Source organism: Lutjanus erythropterus, chromosome 2 (genome assembly GCF_056507025.1).
Source record: "Lutjanus erythropterus isolate fLutEry1 chromosome 2, fLutEry1.hap2, whole genome shotgun sequence".
Lineage (NCBI taxonomy): Eukaryota > Metazoa > Chordata > Actinopteri > Lutjaniformes > Lutjanidae > Lutjanus > Lutjanus erythropterus.
In genome coordinates, this window is record NC_139318.1 from 24166314 (window position 1) to 24184027 (window position 17714).

The 17714-nt window shown below is 39.5% G+C and overlaps 1 protein-coding gene across 2 annotated transcripts in view; it reads right to left on the minus strand.

The window, feature by feature from the left end:
* rad18 (RAD18 E3 ubiquitin protein ligase) overlaps positions 1-17714 on the minus strand; it is a 39228-nt gene that overhangs the window by 12986 nt on the left and 8528 nt on the right. For both annotated transcript variants that reach the window (XM_084733739.1, XM_084733732.1), the window contains exons 5-10: positions 15557-15984; positions 15033-15132; positions 12689-12876; positions 9938-10008; positions 8965-9025; positions 914-1045 (exon numbers count right to left, since the gene is read on the minus strand). In XM_084733739.1, coding sequence (XP_084589865.1) covers positions 914-1045; positions 8965-9025; positions 9938-10008; positions 12689-12876; positions 15033-15132; positions 15557-15984 — 980 coding nt within the window. The remainder of the gene's footprint in view (positions 1-913; positions 1046-8964; positions 9026-9937; positions 10009-12688; positions 12877-15032; positions 15133-15556; positions 15985-17714) is intronic.

The window sequence follows — 17714 nt, forward strand, 5'->3', positions numbered from 1 at the left end:
TTGGTGCTACAGGGCTTGATTTTACATTTTTACATCTAATCTGAACCACTTGAATCTACTTTTACAAGTGAGCCACAACTGAGTCCTGCAATATGCATTTAAACAAGCTGCATGTGTACACAAAAGTGTCAACAGCACAGCCAAATCACCATCAATGATACAGACAAACAAGACAGAAAGGTGTGTAGGGATCTGGATTAAGAGTCACAACCTCTGTTCTGACTAACTTTAATAAGGAAGGGATGTCTGTTTCCTGCAGCACTATGTTGACAGCACAGATAAGAGGCTATCAATATCAGTTTTAATGGTGCAGTGAGGAGCTTGTCTGGTTCCTCAGTCCCAGGTGTAAAGTTGTGCTGCTGTGATTGAAAATATGAAAAAAAAAAGTTCCCGATTTTCAGGACTGAAAAGCACTGTTATAAATTACCAACACAAGCAATAATCTAAAAATTTCAGGTTCCTCTCCTTCCCTGCACTTCCCTTTTTAACATTTGGTAAATGAATATTTCCACTCATGCCCTAAACACACGAAATCACACCAACATTAATTACAGCTAGTGATGTATCTTTATCCACTCTTGCCAGATGTACACAACAATGGAGTGTGCAATCGTGGCAATTTTGACAAGGAACATTAGATTGACTGACTGCGCGCACGCATGCACACACACACAGCAGGGAGTCACAACAACCCTGTCAAGGTGTTTCACATGGTGTATTTGGCATATTGTTAGTATAACAATTTGCAATTAATTTGCAGTCATTTCACTAGTGGAAATGTTGATTTGTGGCAACACAAGTTGAACTCACCATAGCAGGTTATCATGGGGATCAGATAACCTCTGCTGAAGAGGCTCCTATGGCTCTTAGAGTATATTTTATTCCTTAGGAAAGGCAATGAGTGTTGCAGTACCTGCAGAGTGTGCTTTTGGTACATCCTCTTCTATCACAATGACTTCCTGTTTGACACGAGTCTGTCTGGTGGGCTCTAGGCGACCCCGAACCTGGGCAATCAGGCGGGAGAAGTCACTGCTGTGCTGCTTTCCTGTAGGCAAAAATAGAGTATATAGTGGAATAAGTATATAAGGACTGAATGTTAAATGGCCTGTAGTATCTGAGGTATATAAATTGAGGTCATCAGTGAGCCTAATGCAATACTACATCTTATCGCTCAAGGTACGGCTACACAGTTGCTAATAATGTAAAGTTGACTGGGTGCATGTGGTGGGAGGAAAACAGGTGACATATACAGCCCACCCAGAAGTGCATCAAAGCAAATATGAGAACAAATATCAACCCACAAACAGGCTAGTGTACAGTATGTTGTTTGTGGAAAACACGTATTAATATTTATAATGAACGCAGACTCATTTTTCTTTGTGAGACAACATTATCTGCAACACATCAGGCCCATCAGATTAATATTTTGACTTGGAAATGACAAGCTGCAACCTTGAAAGGTTGTTTAAATTTAGAGAAAAACAGGGTTTTATTCAACACATTTCACATTCACATTGCAAGGTCCAAGAAGAGATCATTGTGGCAAAAAAAAAAAAAATGTATTACTGCAGTGGAGGCCAAACAGTCATTGCAACTACATTATAGCCGACTATGAATGGAAGTGGGGAAAAGAAGAATAGTTCTGTCAGTGTTCACTTCCAAAAATACAGAAAAGATTTAAGCACTTTCAACAGAAATCCAAAGCATCTGCAAATCTGTGATGTTCATTAACAAAGATGGGAGAACAGAGTGCCAGAGCTCAAACACTACAATTAACATCAGTGTGATTTAACTATCACACTGGCATTTCAGAGAAAAGACAGAAGAAAAAGAAATGGTTCTGAAATGATGTACCAAAAAAAAAAAAGATTTTTTTTTACATTTTATCCAATCTGGAATTTTGTGTCTCTTTGGAAAAACAGACATAGACAAAAAAAATAATAAAATCAAGCTACACAAATAAATCTAGGGCCACAGTTTTTTGCCTCTGGTCCCCATTATTGGTAACAGCAGACTTGAATATCTAAACAATTAGATTTCTTTTTCGCTTAAAGGCCTAAATGCGTATTGTTTATTTGGATCCCTATTAGATGTTACCATGGCAATAGCTAATACCTCTGTGGTCTAAATGTGTTTAAATTAAATGTTTCCATTACAGCTATATATAATTATTGGCAACAACTTTTCAAAGCATTCAAAATCAAAAATGTTCCTAGACTCAGATCAAGCAAGGTGAATCAGCCTTTAGTTTCTATGCTCCCCACCTGTGGAACAAACTTCCTGAATATCTGAGGTCCACTGACACTGTCAGCCCTTTTAAATCAAGGCTTAAAACACCTTGGTAACAACTTGTTTACTGCAGCTTTTCAGTGAAATATACACACCACTTCTTGATAAGATAATCTGTAGCTTTTCCTTCTATTGTCTTTTTGAGTACAATTTCTGTAATGTCTTAACTATTTATCAGCTTGCTTTTGCATTTTGTTTTTATGGTCTTTTAAATGCCTCATGTCTGAATGGTGCTACATAAATAAACTTGCCTTGCCTTTTAGCAAACACATATGGAAAACCTAATAAAGTTAATACATCTAGTTTTATATTTAGAAGACAAATCTGACATGTAGAAAACATTTTTTAACTACTGCAGCAATAAATGCACACTGTGACACCAACAGTGGGTGACTTGTACTCTAAAATGGAAAATGGGTGCAACTCTGTCTTTATCAGACAAACCTTATTATATTTCAAACTTTTTACACGTAGAACAGCTGTGCTAACCTAGACTTGTCACTGATATTTTCACATGCAAAGAAGTGCTTTATTGCCGCACGAATATTTAGTTCATAGGCTTCTAAGGACACTACTGAATGCACTGAGTTACAAATTATGGCAACAACTCACAGAGCACATTAACTTCACAGACATAAGGGATGCATCAACACTAGTTACAATGCAATCCATTAAGCACTGCAAAATGCATATCAGCAGGGGTCGGTGAGTGTGTTGACAAAAGACTAGAATAGAACAGAATAGAATATTTAAAGTATTACAATAATATTTAGAAGTTGGAACAAGAAAGAGGGTTGGGTGTTTGATTGACTGATTGTACTTTATAGTAATCCTAGTTTGACCACTGACTTTGTTATCTTTAAACCTAAAAATAAAATTTCTCAGAGGGGATTCCTTTAGACAAAATGCTTTAACACTGGAGGTCTGCGGTCTAATGTGCATCTATTGTTGGAGTCATTGACATGAAGATATCTGGGAATCCCTGTTCTAAACCAGTGGTCCTCAAACAGGAGGCTGTGGCACTCTGGCAGAGGGCTGTGAAAAGCTCTTAGATTTGCATTTCCATTCCCCCTTTTTTTATCTCTTACAAAAGTCTCCATAGTTCAATGACTATTTAAATCTAAATAGTTCATACATTTCATTATAATCTAACAATCTCTAACTCTTCAAAGTAATGTAAAGCAACAATAGATGTATGTTCCTAGTTTTTCACACCACAGACACTTTATTTATCACCCAGCCAAATCTGAATGATTTAAAAAACATCAGTTAAGTATAGAAAATTAGGTCCCAAAGTCACTGGGGACATGTCTGCTTCACTGTGTCGGTTTCGAACACCACTACAACTTGAAAATGACGTGAAACACAGACGCTTCTTCTAGCAGTTTTATTGGACAAGTCCAGATATGTTTGAGCCACCAGAGCCAGAGGACTGAGACAGGATGGTATCTATTTCCCTTCTGTGTCAGGTTGTCGGAACTGAAGGAGCTCAAGTGAACTGCTGGGCTGATCTGGACTGAGAGAGTCGCTTAAGGTACGTTAGTAACGGTCCGTTAGGGAGGGTGAGGGGTGTGGAGGCAGCGTCACTCGTGTGTTGATTCCTGGGGCTTATATAGCGTTGGGGGACCATGGCCCTGGCACATCACAGAACCCAAAAAATCCTGAACAGAGAAATCTTGGAACTCCACAATTCGGTAAAAGTTCTCAGTGTTTTCAGCAACTACTTTCTAACATGTATAATGTGTTTAGAAGAAAAACTCACTTTTTCCTTTAGACAAAATAATATAAATATATAATTATTCCTCCCCCAAGTCAAGCACATATCATCCACACGTTACCCATTAATATTTTTAATGCATGTCTAACATCTTTTTAATACATTTCTCTTGTCTTGTTCTTTCACATAACTGAATAGAAGTGTAAAAAAGGCTACATCCAATTATTCCAAGGGATATCCATGAGAGGGTCCCCAGTATATTTTGATGAGAAAAAAAATTAGTCTCTATTCAAATTTAGTTATTCATCAGTAAAAATGAATGTCACATCCCCAAAATGTCCAAAATATTAATTAATTACCAGTAAACACAGTCTACACAAAAACAACAATGCACCACCTCAGGTTTCTGAAAGATTGTTTAGAAATATTAATTAACATTTCCCCCTTGCAGCCATCTTTGTCAATTACTGGAGACAGAAAGAAACAAAGTGTGACATTTGTCAATCAAGCACACATTACTGGGATTAAGGATTAGGGAAAAGGGGATTATAGTTTAAAGGAGGATTTTCCCAGTAACATTATAATTTTCCACTCTAATATGGTGGCCGCATGAAAACCTTATGTGCGCACAATTGTGGTGAGTACAGTGGATCTCACAATTAGTCGCTCTGCAACGCAAAGGACATTTATAAATAGTTGGGGTACAAGTTTAACGTTGACATTTGTGTTAAAGAGACAATTCACCCCAAAATCAAAAATACATATTTTTCATCTGGCCTGTAGTGCTATTTATCAATTTAGATTGCTTTCATGAGTTGGACATATTGGATGTAGAGACGTCTGCCCTCTCTCGAATATAATGGATTTATTTTGGCTCTCGGCTTGGGGTGATTAAAAAAACAAAACTGCTTTTGGGTTTTCCTAACTGTTGTTCTTTTGTGTGTGAGCACCACAAGCCAAGTACCATCTATTTCCATTATGTTGGGGAAAAGGCAGAAATCTCTACGGCTAGTATCTCCAAAACTCAGCAACTCACACCAAAACAATCCAGAGGGATAAATGGCACTACAGGCAAAGTTATGCATTTCTGATTTTGGGGTGAACTGTCCCTTTATCTACTAAAAACGTGGGTTAGATGTCTGTATTGAATTTGCAGTGTTACTGCAGTCACAACATATTTTTCTCCAACACATTTACAGATGAAACTTCTTAGAGATTAATCTTAAGAAGTAAGATTTCCAAGTATTTCTTGCAGTTACATCTGGTTGATGAGGATGTTTTATGAATAAGCCACGGACACTGATTGAAAGGCTAAAAGAACATATTGTCACATTAAGAAAAGGCTGCCAGCCCCCGCTGGATTTGGTGTGTGTGTGTGTGTGTGTGTGTGTATGTGTGTGTGTGTGTGTGCGTGCAGGCGCATGTGACGCTTTCACCTTCCTGTCTGCTCATTCACAATTCCCCATGCTGGCAGAGTGAGTCATCCACATCCTCCTCTGATAAATCAAGAGGTTATCACAGCAGTGCAGCTATTTATAGAACCCACCTCCTATGAGTCACATCCATTTTTCAACCACTTTTAAAGTTAAGTCTGCAGAGTTATTTCCAACAAGCTTTTCTTCCTGTTTCACCCATGACAACATGACTTCAGATAATGGTGCTGTTCTTGCTTGACCAATGTCCTGCTGAGAATTAAACCACTGACCTAGTCGAGATTTCTGAGCATCTGTGCGTGTCTGAGTGATTTTGTATGAGTTCACAGTTATGGGGAAAAAAATCTTAGACACATAAATAGACAAATGCAAGTAACCCTACAAGTCAGATAACAACAGAGGTATCTGTATCATTTACACTGAGGCAAAAGCTGAAATCACCTCATCAGTTTTATATTTTCATTCCACCCCTCGCTGCTTAATTACTCATCGAAAACACAGCAATCCTGCCCATTTTTGTAGCTGGTAAGGTGTTTTGGAAGGTATGCGAGACTTGGTAAAAACTGAACGAAGTAAGATTGAGATAATGGCTGAGTGACACAGTGAATATACGAATTCTTAATGATCTTATTGGAAACCAAAGTATAATAACAATATTGTGAATACTGCTTCTTTGGTTTCCGGAGAGACAGTCTCTACTTCTCCAATGCACAATTACTAAACTTTGAGAAAAAAACATAACGTCTTGCAGCTTCTGTGACAGATTACCTCTCAATCAAGATTCCGGTCTCTAGCAGTGAGTTTTCCTACTGAACTAGCAGCCTAGAAGTGCACTGACTGGTCTAAATGCCTATGATCTGCTTGGGAAAATTGTAATCAGGGACTGTCATTAAGATTCCCAAAGACAAAAGATGAGCAAAAATGCAACAAAATATAAAAATAAAGTTTTTCTTATTTTCATTGTGTATTCTTTTAGAAAATAATTTATAAGGCGTAGACCCTTTTTATGACATCTTTGTGGGAGGAGCCTTGCTGGAGGCAAAACAATTCCCTAAACACTTTGGCCAACACTGACTTAATAGAAAAGAGGGCAAAACTTTCAGTCTCTCAGGCAATTAAATGGACTGCAGCCTTTTCATTTAAAAAAGTTAACTGCATTAATGAATGAATTAATCAATTTGAAATAATCCTACAGTCCCTTGCCTGTATGACATAATATAATAATATGAGTGGGAGGCAGAGTGTTGTGTTGATTATGTCTCCAGCAGTGGAAAGCAGCCTTTCTGCTGTGCTGTTAGCTCTGATGAAACACATCCCTGTCCAAAATGCAGAGCAGGTACAGAGTTTTTGTGGTGAAACAGACATAGCAGCTGAGTTCAGCCCTTTTCGCTTCATCAACTTCATGTTAACTGACATTTAGGAAATTGATTTTTGACATATATGAAGCTAATGCTAATTCTATTTGGGGGGATTTGGCTTGAGTTTGGGAACCACTGAGGAGACAATTCAAGTCATCAAACATGATTTCCTACAGAATTTCAATGCAGAAGTGGATTGCCTCATTTGAGATTAAGAGTGTGTCTGCAAAGAACTTTAATGTAATGAAACATAACCTTCAGAGAAAAAGAAAAGACTTCTTATTCCAGCTCTGTTAAGAAATTTCCTGAGGGAAACCGTGATCAAATCTGTCTCTAATTTCTGTCCTTGTCTCATGAGTATATGCATGATGGCAAGGCAAGCTTTATTTGTACAGCACCTTTCAAACAAAAGGCAGCTCCCAGAGCACTAAATAAGACTGTGAAATAAATTAAAAAGGCGATGAAAGGGAAAATGAAATACAAGAGGATGAAATCAAATTTAAAAACAGGTCAGACAAAAGAAGAAAAGTGTAGTTTAAAAAATCTGTAATAGATATACACATAATTTAGAGCACTGACACTATCCACTTGATTACTTTCATAGGTTATTAGGTCTTAATTATGATTCCTTATGAATTATCCCTCTTTGAAGCTAATGCAGAGAGAATGCCTTAAGTATTGAGACACATGGGAGATCAAAAGTGAAAAGGTTGAAGTTATTTCCTAGCTGTGCTGCCTTGGTCTAATTGAGACATGGACATGTTGCGTTGCCTGCTTATATCGACTAGCCTTGTCTTTAAAAGCAGTGAACCAAATATGATTCACAGCTGCAAGCTCAGTCAAACAGCAGGACTCAATAGAGGAGCTCTCCTAAACCAAACCATAGCTAGCAGGATGGAAAATTACACCCAAGACTTGTCCAATTTTTAAGTGCTATGACAACTATAGAGAGTAAAAAGGAGAAAGCAAGACTACAAACCGTTTCAGCGAATGCAAGAGCTCACAAACAAATTTTGGAGAGAAGTGATTCATTGCTCTGAGATAACAACAGTTTGCATTTCTTTTTGTCTGAGGTGTCCTCACGCAACTCATTTGTTTTGGTGCGTCTTTCCACAGAAGCCAGCATTCATTCATTTTTGTAACTGACTAGGTCATAGTGTCGTCTATACGTTTTTCTTCCCAATGCAAAAGTATGATGTCCACAAGATGTTGTTTTATTATACGGAGTTGATTATCATAACATGTGTCATTTCCTTTTGACAATGTCTTGAATTTATACCCCAAGGTACTGCGTTATTTGATATTAGTCAGTGCCCTGGTTATGTGCAGGGGTTGCCGAGTTTTGGAGATATTGTAAAAAGTCTGCCTAGGAACTATTTTCTTTCTACGGAAGAAACTACCATAACTACTTTCTTCCTGACGAACAATCTACCAGAACTACTTTCTTTCTACTAGGAAGAAAGGAGTTCCTAAATGAAACTGCTCACAACAAGGTCTGTGGATTATCTTAAGTAATTTGGACATGACTTCTGGAGTGTTCTTTGGTGTTGAATTTTTCAAGTGTCATTCAGTCCCTTTAGAGAAGGCAGAAATCTCAACAGCTGATATTTCCAAAACTCAGCAACTCAAACCAACCAACAGCACTACAGGTCAAGCGAAAAATATGTATTTTTGATTTGGAAGTGAACTGTCCCTTTAACAGTGGTTGGGAATTGCTAGCTAATTTGTTAATCCTCTGCAATGCTGTTAAATGAAGAATTCTGATTTGTGTATCTGTGAGTAAGTACTATAAGTACTACTTAGCATAATACATTTTGGCAGGGAGGGAAATTAGCACCACACATCTGGCAAATGTTGGCAAAATATGAAAGTGGCTGCAGGATTTCAGACAAAAATAATGGTTTGCTATTGAGTTAGTGAATTTGAACATTTATATGTCAGTGGCTGCTAGTGGTCACATTTTATAAAGTTAATTATCTACCTGCATACTGGCCATCACCCAAGTCTTTCCACTGTATTCCAATGCCCCTCTTAATAGATGTATGGTTAGGCAAAACAGTTTCATTAGTGTACTTTTCTTGGCAACGATTTTTAGCCATTAGCTTGGTGAGTCAGAGCCCTGAGGTGCAAACAGATTCATAGCTAAAGTGTCCTGAAAAGTACTTACTATAATTTGAATGCATCTCATCAATCTCCGTCTCGGACTGATTCTTTGAAAAAACCATGACCTGCAAGGGATTTGAATTGATAAAAATATGCATATTAGCATTAATGTGCATTAATTAAAAAAAAAACCACAACAATATACAACAATAGTCGCAAAAGAACTGGCCCTTCCTTACAGTTGAGCAAGCTTGGTACCTGGTGGAACCTCTATCAACTTTCTCTTTTCCTGTTTCCTCTACTTAGACACACTATGTGCCAGACTCGTCTATGTTGAAAAGAAAACCACATTTTCAGGGTGGTTAAAAGACACTGCAGGGGGGGACCTGTAAAAGCAAAATATATTAAGTCCTTACTTAGGTTATCTGATGTCAGCAAACCTCTAGCTAACTAGCTAGCTAACAATTGATGTAGATTAGCTAGCTAGTTAACTAGCATTTGGCTAACATTAGCTAACTTAAGATGCAACTATGTTTGTCTCTTTTACAGGTCACCTAGCAACATATTTTAACCCTGTTCAAAATTTGGTTTTCTTGTCAGTGTAGATGAGCCCAGCACATAGCACATCTAAGTTCAGGAAACAAGAATGGAGCAAATTGGCCGAGGGTCTAAATGGGGCGGGACTTAAGAAGGGTCAAATGACGTATTCAAGCTTGATTTGAACTAGCAATTAAAAATTGTTTTTCTGTCAGAAAGTTTTCAAAGATGGTCCCTGAAATGTTCATTGTAATTTTTGTTTCTATTCAATGTCTCTCAACAAAACACACTCTGTCCTTAAGGCCTAACAAACATTGGATGCATTTCTTGTTTCTACCTTCCTCCCACCTTGTATGACACTTTATAGCCATCAACTTGCCAATACAGGGAGGACTTCCTCATGAAAACATTGTTCTACAACATCAGCAGTAGTTAAAAAAAATCCACAGGGTACATTTAAGCAGAAAAGTAATAAAACGATTCCATCCGTTAGTACGTACAGGTTTGGCTTTCCCCTGCAGTTGATTCTTGACCTTCTCACTGGCCTCCACCTCTTTGGCAATTTCTTCAGCTGTTGACAGAACAAAGAAAAGTCTTTATTACTCTTGAGATCCCAAATATTGCCTCTTATATGAATTGTGCTATTGAACGCAAAAAGCTTTTGACCCGTGAGGACGCTGTTCAAAGTTGAGGCATTCCTGGGGAAGCCAGTAAAGAAAAACGCAAGCTTAAGAAATCTTATGTTCATGTCTCATAAAAAGACTGAGAACATTACATGAATTCCTTTAGAAAAATAACTTCTTTGTGGCAGTAACAACATTTGTCTCAACTTTAATTCCCAGCTGGACATTTGTTGAATCTGATTTTTATGGTTTGCTTGTTCATCTTTGGCTTCATGTGCACATTTGTTGGTGCATTAATTTACTCATACAGGGAGATTTTTAGTTTTTGCTAGGTGGTGTGAAACTCAGATGCCTGTAAAATGAAAAAGTGTAAGTGCACATTTTAGTGGGTAAGTCAACATAGATTTCTGCTATCACAGCACTTTGGTTAAGTTTTTAAAAATTAAATCTGCTTTATTCGTTCCAGTGATCCACCTCATTAAGTCAAAAACCAGCAACGCACATGTTATATTAGTGCTTGTGTCAACATAATGGGTTTTTTTTTTTTTTTTTTTTGGAGTGCCAGTGTCTTTTTTCAGTTGTTCCTGATGAGCGGACAGCATATGCAGCAGCATGCAGACACCTAGAGAAAGAGCACTGCAGTCTTTTTTCAGAGCACTCCAAATTTTTTGTGCAGTTGCTCCAAGCACTTGTTTAAAATCTTTGAACTGAAAGGTGCTGATGTCATTGTCACTGTCGCTCCTTTTCAGGCAACCAATCATATACTAGATGAGCTGTAACTCGTCATCCTGGTAACCAAGGAAATGGAAGTGAGGCTTGCTCTGGCCTTGTCTGTCTATCCTGAGCTTTATGATATTTCAGACTATAAACTTTGCTGCTTTTATCACCCTACGCACTGAAAGCTTGCTGTTAGCTTACCAAACTCAAAAATAAGTACTGCAGTTCAAATAGCAGGGTGGGGCCACAAACAGTATATTCAGTGGTTGAATCCCTGTTTAACATATGATCTGTGGTAGAAGCAAGTTGCCCTCCACCCCCTGACTCAAAGTTCAGATAAGTTGCAGGGACAGAAACTACACAAGCACAAGCCAAGAGCAACATGGAGCAACTGGACAATAACAAGTAACGTCAAGTCCTAAACTGTAAGTTAATCAGCTGTTAATATCTGTCAACTGTGTGTCAACGTAAAGCTCAGCTCTGTATCCATTGTGGAGCTGGAGTTCCATGGTTGCCAGTTTTACTACCTGCAAGACCCCAATAACGTACTGCTCAGTTTAACTATTATAAATATCTACTTCTTCTAAAAGATTATTAATGATTGCTTATGACAACAGACACTAACTCAGCGGGTACACAAGCTCTCACCCAAGCGGCACAGCTGCAGCAAAGACATTATGTTTTCCTCTTCTATGTCGAAGTCCTCGGACATTTTCTTCTTTGTTGAAAGTTTGCTAAGTCAACTGTACACATAACAAGTCACTATTTCTGAGCAGATCTCTCTCTGGTGTCTGAGTCACTTCCAGGTAGCATGTAAACACAGATCTGAAGGTATCGCGAGATCTCGTATATCTTGTGTTGCGCTGCTTGGGCAAGAGCCTGTGTACCGGTTCAGGCGTGGGCACGCGGATCAGGCCTGAGAGGCTACAGTCAACATTTAGGCTAAAAACATGGTGTAAATGGTGTCTTTTCGGGTCAAAATTTAATGTTGCAGCTTACGGACACTTGGATTACACCACACAAGCAGTATGGAGACATTTTGTGTTTTTTTGTGTTCATATTTTACATTTTAAAACTGGTCACCGTTCACTTCAATTGTACTGGCTTTGGCTGCAATGCTGATTTCCACCGAAGCTCCGGGAGTGTTTTGTGAACTGGAGACCTTCACCCATCCTCACATCAGCACATAGGTGAGTAGATACTGAGTGAAATTTCATTTTTGGGTGAACTATTGCTTTAATGTAAAATGAAATTTAGTTGAATGTTCATAGTAAAGCACCAGATTACAGCCAGGCCTTATGATAGTACTATATTAAGATTATGTACTAGAGGGAGCACAATCAAGGGAGAATGTGATTTAATGTGGAAGCAGATGTAAACAAACCGGAGACCGGTGCAATAGTTTGCTGCAGTAAAGCTTTGCAGTGAGATATACAGAAGCAAAAGTTGCCTGGATGAGAAAATGTTTGGGGAGACACGTCAACATGGGTTGTCTATTCTTCAGCCAGAACTGGAGGTGAGATTTTAACTGCCAGTCAGTGAACAGCAGTATGTGGCTGGCTAACATTAGCCTAGAGACCTAGAAAGTTACCATTGTCCCCCAAAACTGTCAGCTGCTCCATCTCCTTCTAGACTGTCTGTCTTCTCTTTATCCTGTTCCTTGAATCTATCACTAAGGCTGACTTCATGCAAGCATGGGTCTGAGAGTGTGTGGCTGTTCCTAGCCCTGTTGAGGCTGTTATGTTACTGTCTGCGTTGCTGCATGCATGTCATGACCATTGGTCATCAGTCAGGGCTGGTCTCTCGCCAGTTGATTGGTGCATCCCTAAAATTGAGATGTTTCAAAGCAAGTAATGTAGTAGGTTTAAATATACTATCACCGTTAAGGTATAATGGACCAAATGCCCTCACCTGATTTGGGGTTTAGAGAATCACACTGGGCGTTATACATGTGGACAAACTCCCGGTGTCTTTTGATCAGCTGGTCTCGAGAACCCTGCACTGAGAGATGACACTCCTTCAGCTTCCTCTTCAGCTCCTGCAAGGAGAGCAGGTTGTACACCAGCTTCCCCATCGGACGCCTGGAACCACAAAGGGTGCTGCAACAGACATGTTGACTAGTTTATTTCAATAATCACCAGATATTACCTGATAATGGCTGATGAGGGCTTTTCTGTGCTTGGCTATAATAAACATACATGACTGTACTAAAAAGTTATGCCCATCATAAGCAGAAAACAATGATGGAAATGTCAACTTAATCAAATGTATCATACAGTGGCCACACCAGCTCAGCTCATAACAAAATGATATTACTGGATGGGAGTTGCCATTCATCAGCTGGGTGATGACACACCTCTCATGATCCACAGTCCTGTTATAATCAGACACCAAAGGTGCTCTCTTCTTTTTTCTTGAATAAAATACATTATGTCTAAGTTATTCATGTTGGTAGCAAGAGAATACTTGTCATGCAGACTGGCAACGTAAGGCCAGAGTATTAAAACCTCTGCAGTTCATCATTATGACGCCATGGTCTACTCAGATTAAGATTTTGAACTGCTAAGCAAATATGACTTATCATCAGCAGAACCTCATAACTGCTGCATGGGTCATTAATCACTCTGGAGAACTTAGTTTCAAGGCCACTCACAAGAATCAATGAGTCACCAAAATTATGTCACAGACCGTGTCTTCAGTGAGGTCTGTAGCCAGGTTGATTGTAATAATTGCAATTGTATAGTTGCAGCAATTTTTTCATTTTAAGCTAACAAAAGCTTATAAACACTTAGTGAATGGCTGAATTATAAAGGTTCAAATTTTAAAGATAAAATTCTCCCCGTTTCATCCAGAAACACACAGTTCCAGTGGAAACGATCTGGGAAGAACAAATACAACACACATACTGTATGAAGTCAACTGACAGTACATTCTACAATGTGTATTGAAAATCTGCGATTAAAGGTATACTATGTAGGATTTGCTCAAAAACAATGTATAAACTCAAAAACAAAAATAATCCATCTCAATCATCACTCATGAACAACTACAAGTGTGTGGTGGTGTATCTGCAGAGACCCTGCATTTCCTTATTTTTCATTATTTTGCTGTGTTTGGGACGTTTCTGGACATCAGCCTTTGGGCAGTGATGTATAGCCCCCAGCCAATAATTCCCAGAGTGTGAGGTTGGGATTCTGCTCTGTGTGTGTCTGTTTGACCTAGCTCAGCAGGGCTAAGCAACAGACAGACAGACAGACAGACAGACAGACAGATACAGGCAGAGCAGAGACCACACAGTGACAGCAGACAGGATGAAGGTACATTCTTCCTGCAGGGTTGTGCAGAGAGGTGGGCATCTTTATTTGTGCTTTAACTGCCAACACTGCACCCTCTCTTAATTCACTCTTTAGCTTGCTCAGCCATTGCTGCTGTCTCTGTCCCTCTCTTGTTCATTGAGCCAGAGAGAAGGGTCTGAATTTGAAGGGTGTGTTTGCAAACAGCAACCGATAAATCTGCATATTCTACCTTGTACTTATCTATAATACGTATCCTGAAAGGTACAGTCCAGTATTTTAGAAAATACAAATGTTAGTTCACTTGGTTACCAAACTCAAATTCAGGTCACACAGATCAAGTTTCATCTCGACATAACAAAAGGAATATATTCAGTAGATCCAGGACATTTACACATGCATCCTATTCTAGCATAAGTACTGGAAGCAGGGGAAATCACTAGCCTAGCTACATCGACCTTGAAACTATTTCTTCTTCTTACATCACCGTCTTGCAATCCAAATCAACTGCATATGTAAGTGAATCCATCTCAAACAGTCAACAATCCCTGGAGAGATAAATCTCACATGTTTTTAACAACTTTTGCAGATTTCAATCCAATAATCTTGATATGACAGCCCTGTATGTAAACAGGATGTTTCAGGTGCTGCCTGCAACAGTAATCATTGGTCCAGAAATGACCCCGGTGTATAATGGCTCTTTCTGAAACCTCTATTTATCCCTACATTTATAATTAAATTTAAAAGACACAAACCTTGAAAAACTTCGGTGGGGTTCCAGTAATAGTATCAAAGATACTGTGACAAAGATCAATGCACACTGCTACATTTCTTTCATTCTAATCTACAGAAAATCAACTGAGTGTCTTAATTTATATCCCAACTCCCTGTAGAGCATTACAGCTTGAACAGACATCAATAGAAAGCCTTCATTTCAGTGATCCTTTCAGTGGATATTTTACCTTCTCAAGCTTTCCTTCTTCTCTCCTCTGGTCAGACATGTGTCCAGATGCTTGTTGATAAAATGCTGTGACACACTTACAGAACACACGGGGCACTCCACTGTAAAAAAAAAAAAAAAAAGAGACACAACAAGATATTAATAGCTTGATTTAAAAAAACAATAACAACAGATTTTTGGTGCTATAAGTCACATTTCATTTTACCACCAATGCAAACACTCCCCTTACCACACATCACATCACAAAAGATAACAACACATTGCCTGTACATATGATTCAATTTAAACAACTGGAGAGCTGATTCTAAAGTAACAGAAACACCTACTGTCCAGCAGCTAAAATCAGTCACACTGGTATGATCCTTAGGCAATCCTCTGCTTTAACTGCATACAGTATATTACCACTGGCTGCTGCCAAAAGTATAATTTGGTCAGTTTGGGACAGAAAGAAAGGGTCCTAATGACATGTGTCATACTGGGTGATGGCATAGCAGCAATTTTAACCTACAGGTAGAAAGGCCTCACCTTTGATTATGGGCTTTACATCTTGTGATGGTCTCGATGAATGTGCCGTCTCAAGCCAAGTGCTAATGCTGTATCCCTGTGTGTCCTGTTTGACTGACGCCAAAGCCTGAATAGGTGCCTCCGCCTCATCCATTGGTTCTTCCTTCACAACCACTGGAAGTTGAGCGGTTGCTGAATGTAGGTCGGCAACATTTGCATTGTGGGTGTGTGCAGTCTGTATTTTCCCTTGCCGAACAGTCTGAGTATCAGAACTGTCATATTGTGTTTCTTTACTGGGAGATGTTTTAGGCCTCTTTTGGAAAAACTGACTCAAAACAGAGCTGTTAGACTTCTGGCCCCTCTCTCTGGGAGTTTTGCATTTGACAGCTGAAGCTGGGGTCTTTGGCGATATTGGAGGAGAGTCAAAAGTGGCTTTTGACAACTGCTGCCTGGAGCAAGAAGAAAGGCAAAGTGCATGTGAATGAAAATGTATGCAGCATATGACAGCAATGCCCTTTTTAAACGTTTGAATACATTCTTACACATAAAGCAGCATATTCTGCTTCTCAATCAAAACAACAAACCAAAGTATCAAGCAGGTATATATATACGGTATATTCAGACTTAAAGCTCCAGTAGGCAACACTGTTCTGGCGTAACTGAGAAATAATTTCATAAAAACCTTTCAGCATATTGTAAATCAGGTGTTCTGAGACAAAGCCACACTTCTGCACCTCCTCTACGGCTCTGTTTTCATCATTTAGAGAATCTGTCCCGTGACGGTAGACTTAAACCAATCACAGGTCTTATAGGACCTGGGGGACTCCTCCTACTAGTGTAGCTGCATGTGCACGTTCCTTCAGTGAGACCCTGAATCAATGACGGAAACTACTGCAGGAAAGGTCACTATAAAACCGCATTATAGTAAAGAGGAAAGAGCCTAATGAGCAACATGCTCAAGCCAGGAGTTTGTCAGCTCACTCGGTTACTTCTGAGTTCACCTTCAGCTGTGTTCATTCACGTGTATCGCAGAGCTTTGCCGAGTGCCGAGAGGACCAGGTGGAGCCGAGACAGAGCCGGCAGACAGCTGCTCAGAGCTGGGGAGCTTTTCAGAAGAGGGTCTGCAGCAGATTGGCACTTCTGGAGGGAAAAACGCCGCAGTTGCTGTGATGCCAGCTACTTTACTGGCAGGAGAGGAGCTCAGACTCTATGTTTCAAACTTTTGGGATTAAAAAGAGGATTTATCTTCTCTCCTGCTTCAACCCTCTGTAGCAACAAGGAAGAAATCGTGGAGCCATGGACTGGCCAGGCCAGAGCATTTGTTTTTGAAATTTTTGAGATGAGTGGACTTATTTTTACTCCTGCCTCTCAGCCCCTCTGCAGCAGCAATTCACGGAACAATTAAGAATATGCTGACTGTCCAGATGAGAGCTCAGAGTTTGTTTTTTAAACTTTTGGGAATAGAAAAGTGGATTTATCTTCATGTTTGCTTGTGAACCTGTGTGCAGCAGCACCATGGAGGAGCTGACCGCACTATTTACAGGGTAAATAAATTATGCTGTGCTTTTGTACCGACATTTTTGGCCACGGGAGTCAAACCGTATTGCTGTTGAGTTGCATTTTCATGACCGCTTATATTGCAGCGAGCTGCGCCCGACATGAACTGCAAGCCCAACCCACCTCCAAACGGGCTGCGGTCACGTCGCACTGACTGCGGCCCAATGGTGGTGAGCCTCCAAAATGTGTTGTGATACTGAGCTTGTGTGTGCAGGAGAGCAGGGAGAAAGATGTTTTTAAAAGTTTATGTTCAGCTCTCAGTACTTCTGTATCTTCAGACTGAATCTTTATGTTTTTGAATGTAGTTTCTCCCCTCCCCCCCGTCAGGTGTCTGTATTATTACACACAGCTGATGTCTGTCGGCCTGTGCTCGCTCATGATAGCCTCAGTAAACTGTTGCTTGCACTCATGAAGGGCATGCTGCTCATCTAGTGGGAGGGACTCAGAACACAGAAAAGGAAACCTAACTCAGATGAGACTCAAAAATCAACCATTGTCAGGCTTTCTACCTACTGCAGCTTTAAGGTCAGCTTAAAAAACATACTGAACCTGTTATGAAAGAAAAAGAGCAGTATGTAGTAATAAATTCTGCTGAGCGAACCCTTTGACGTTAACTGCACCT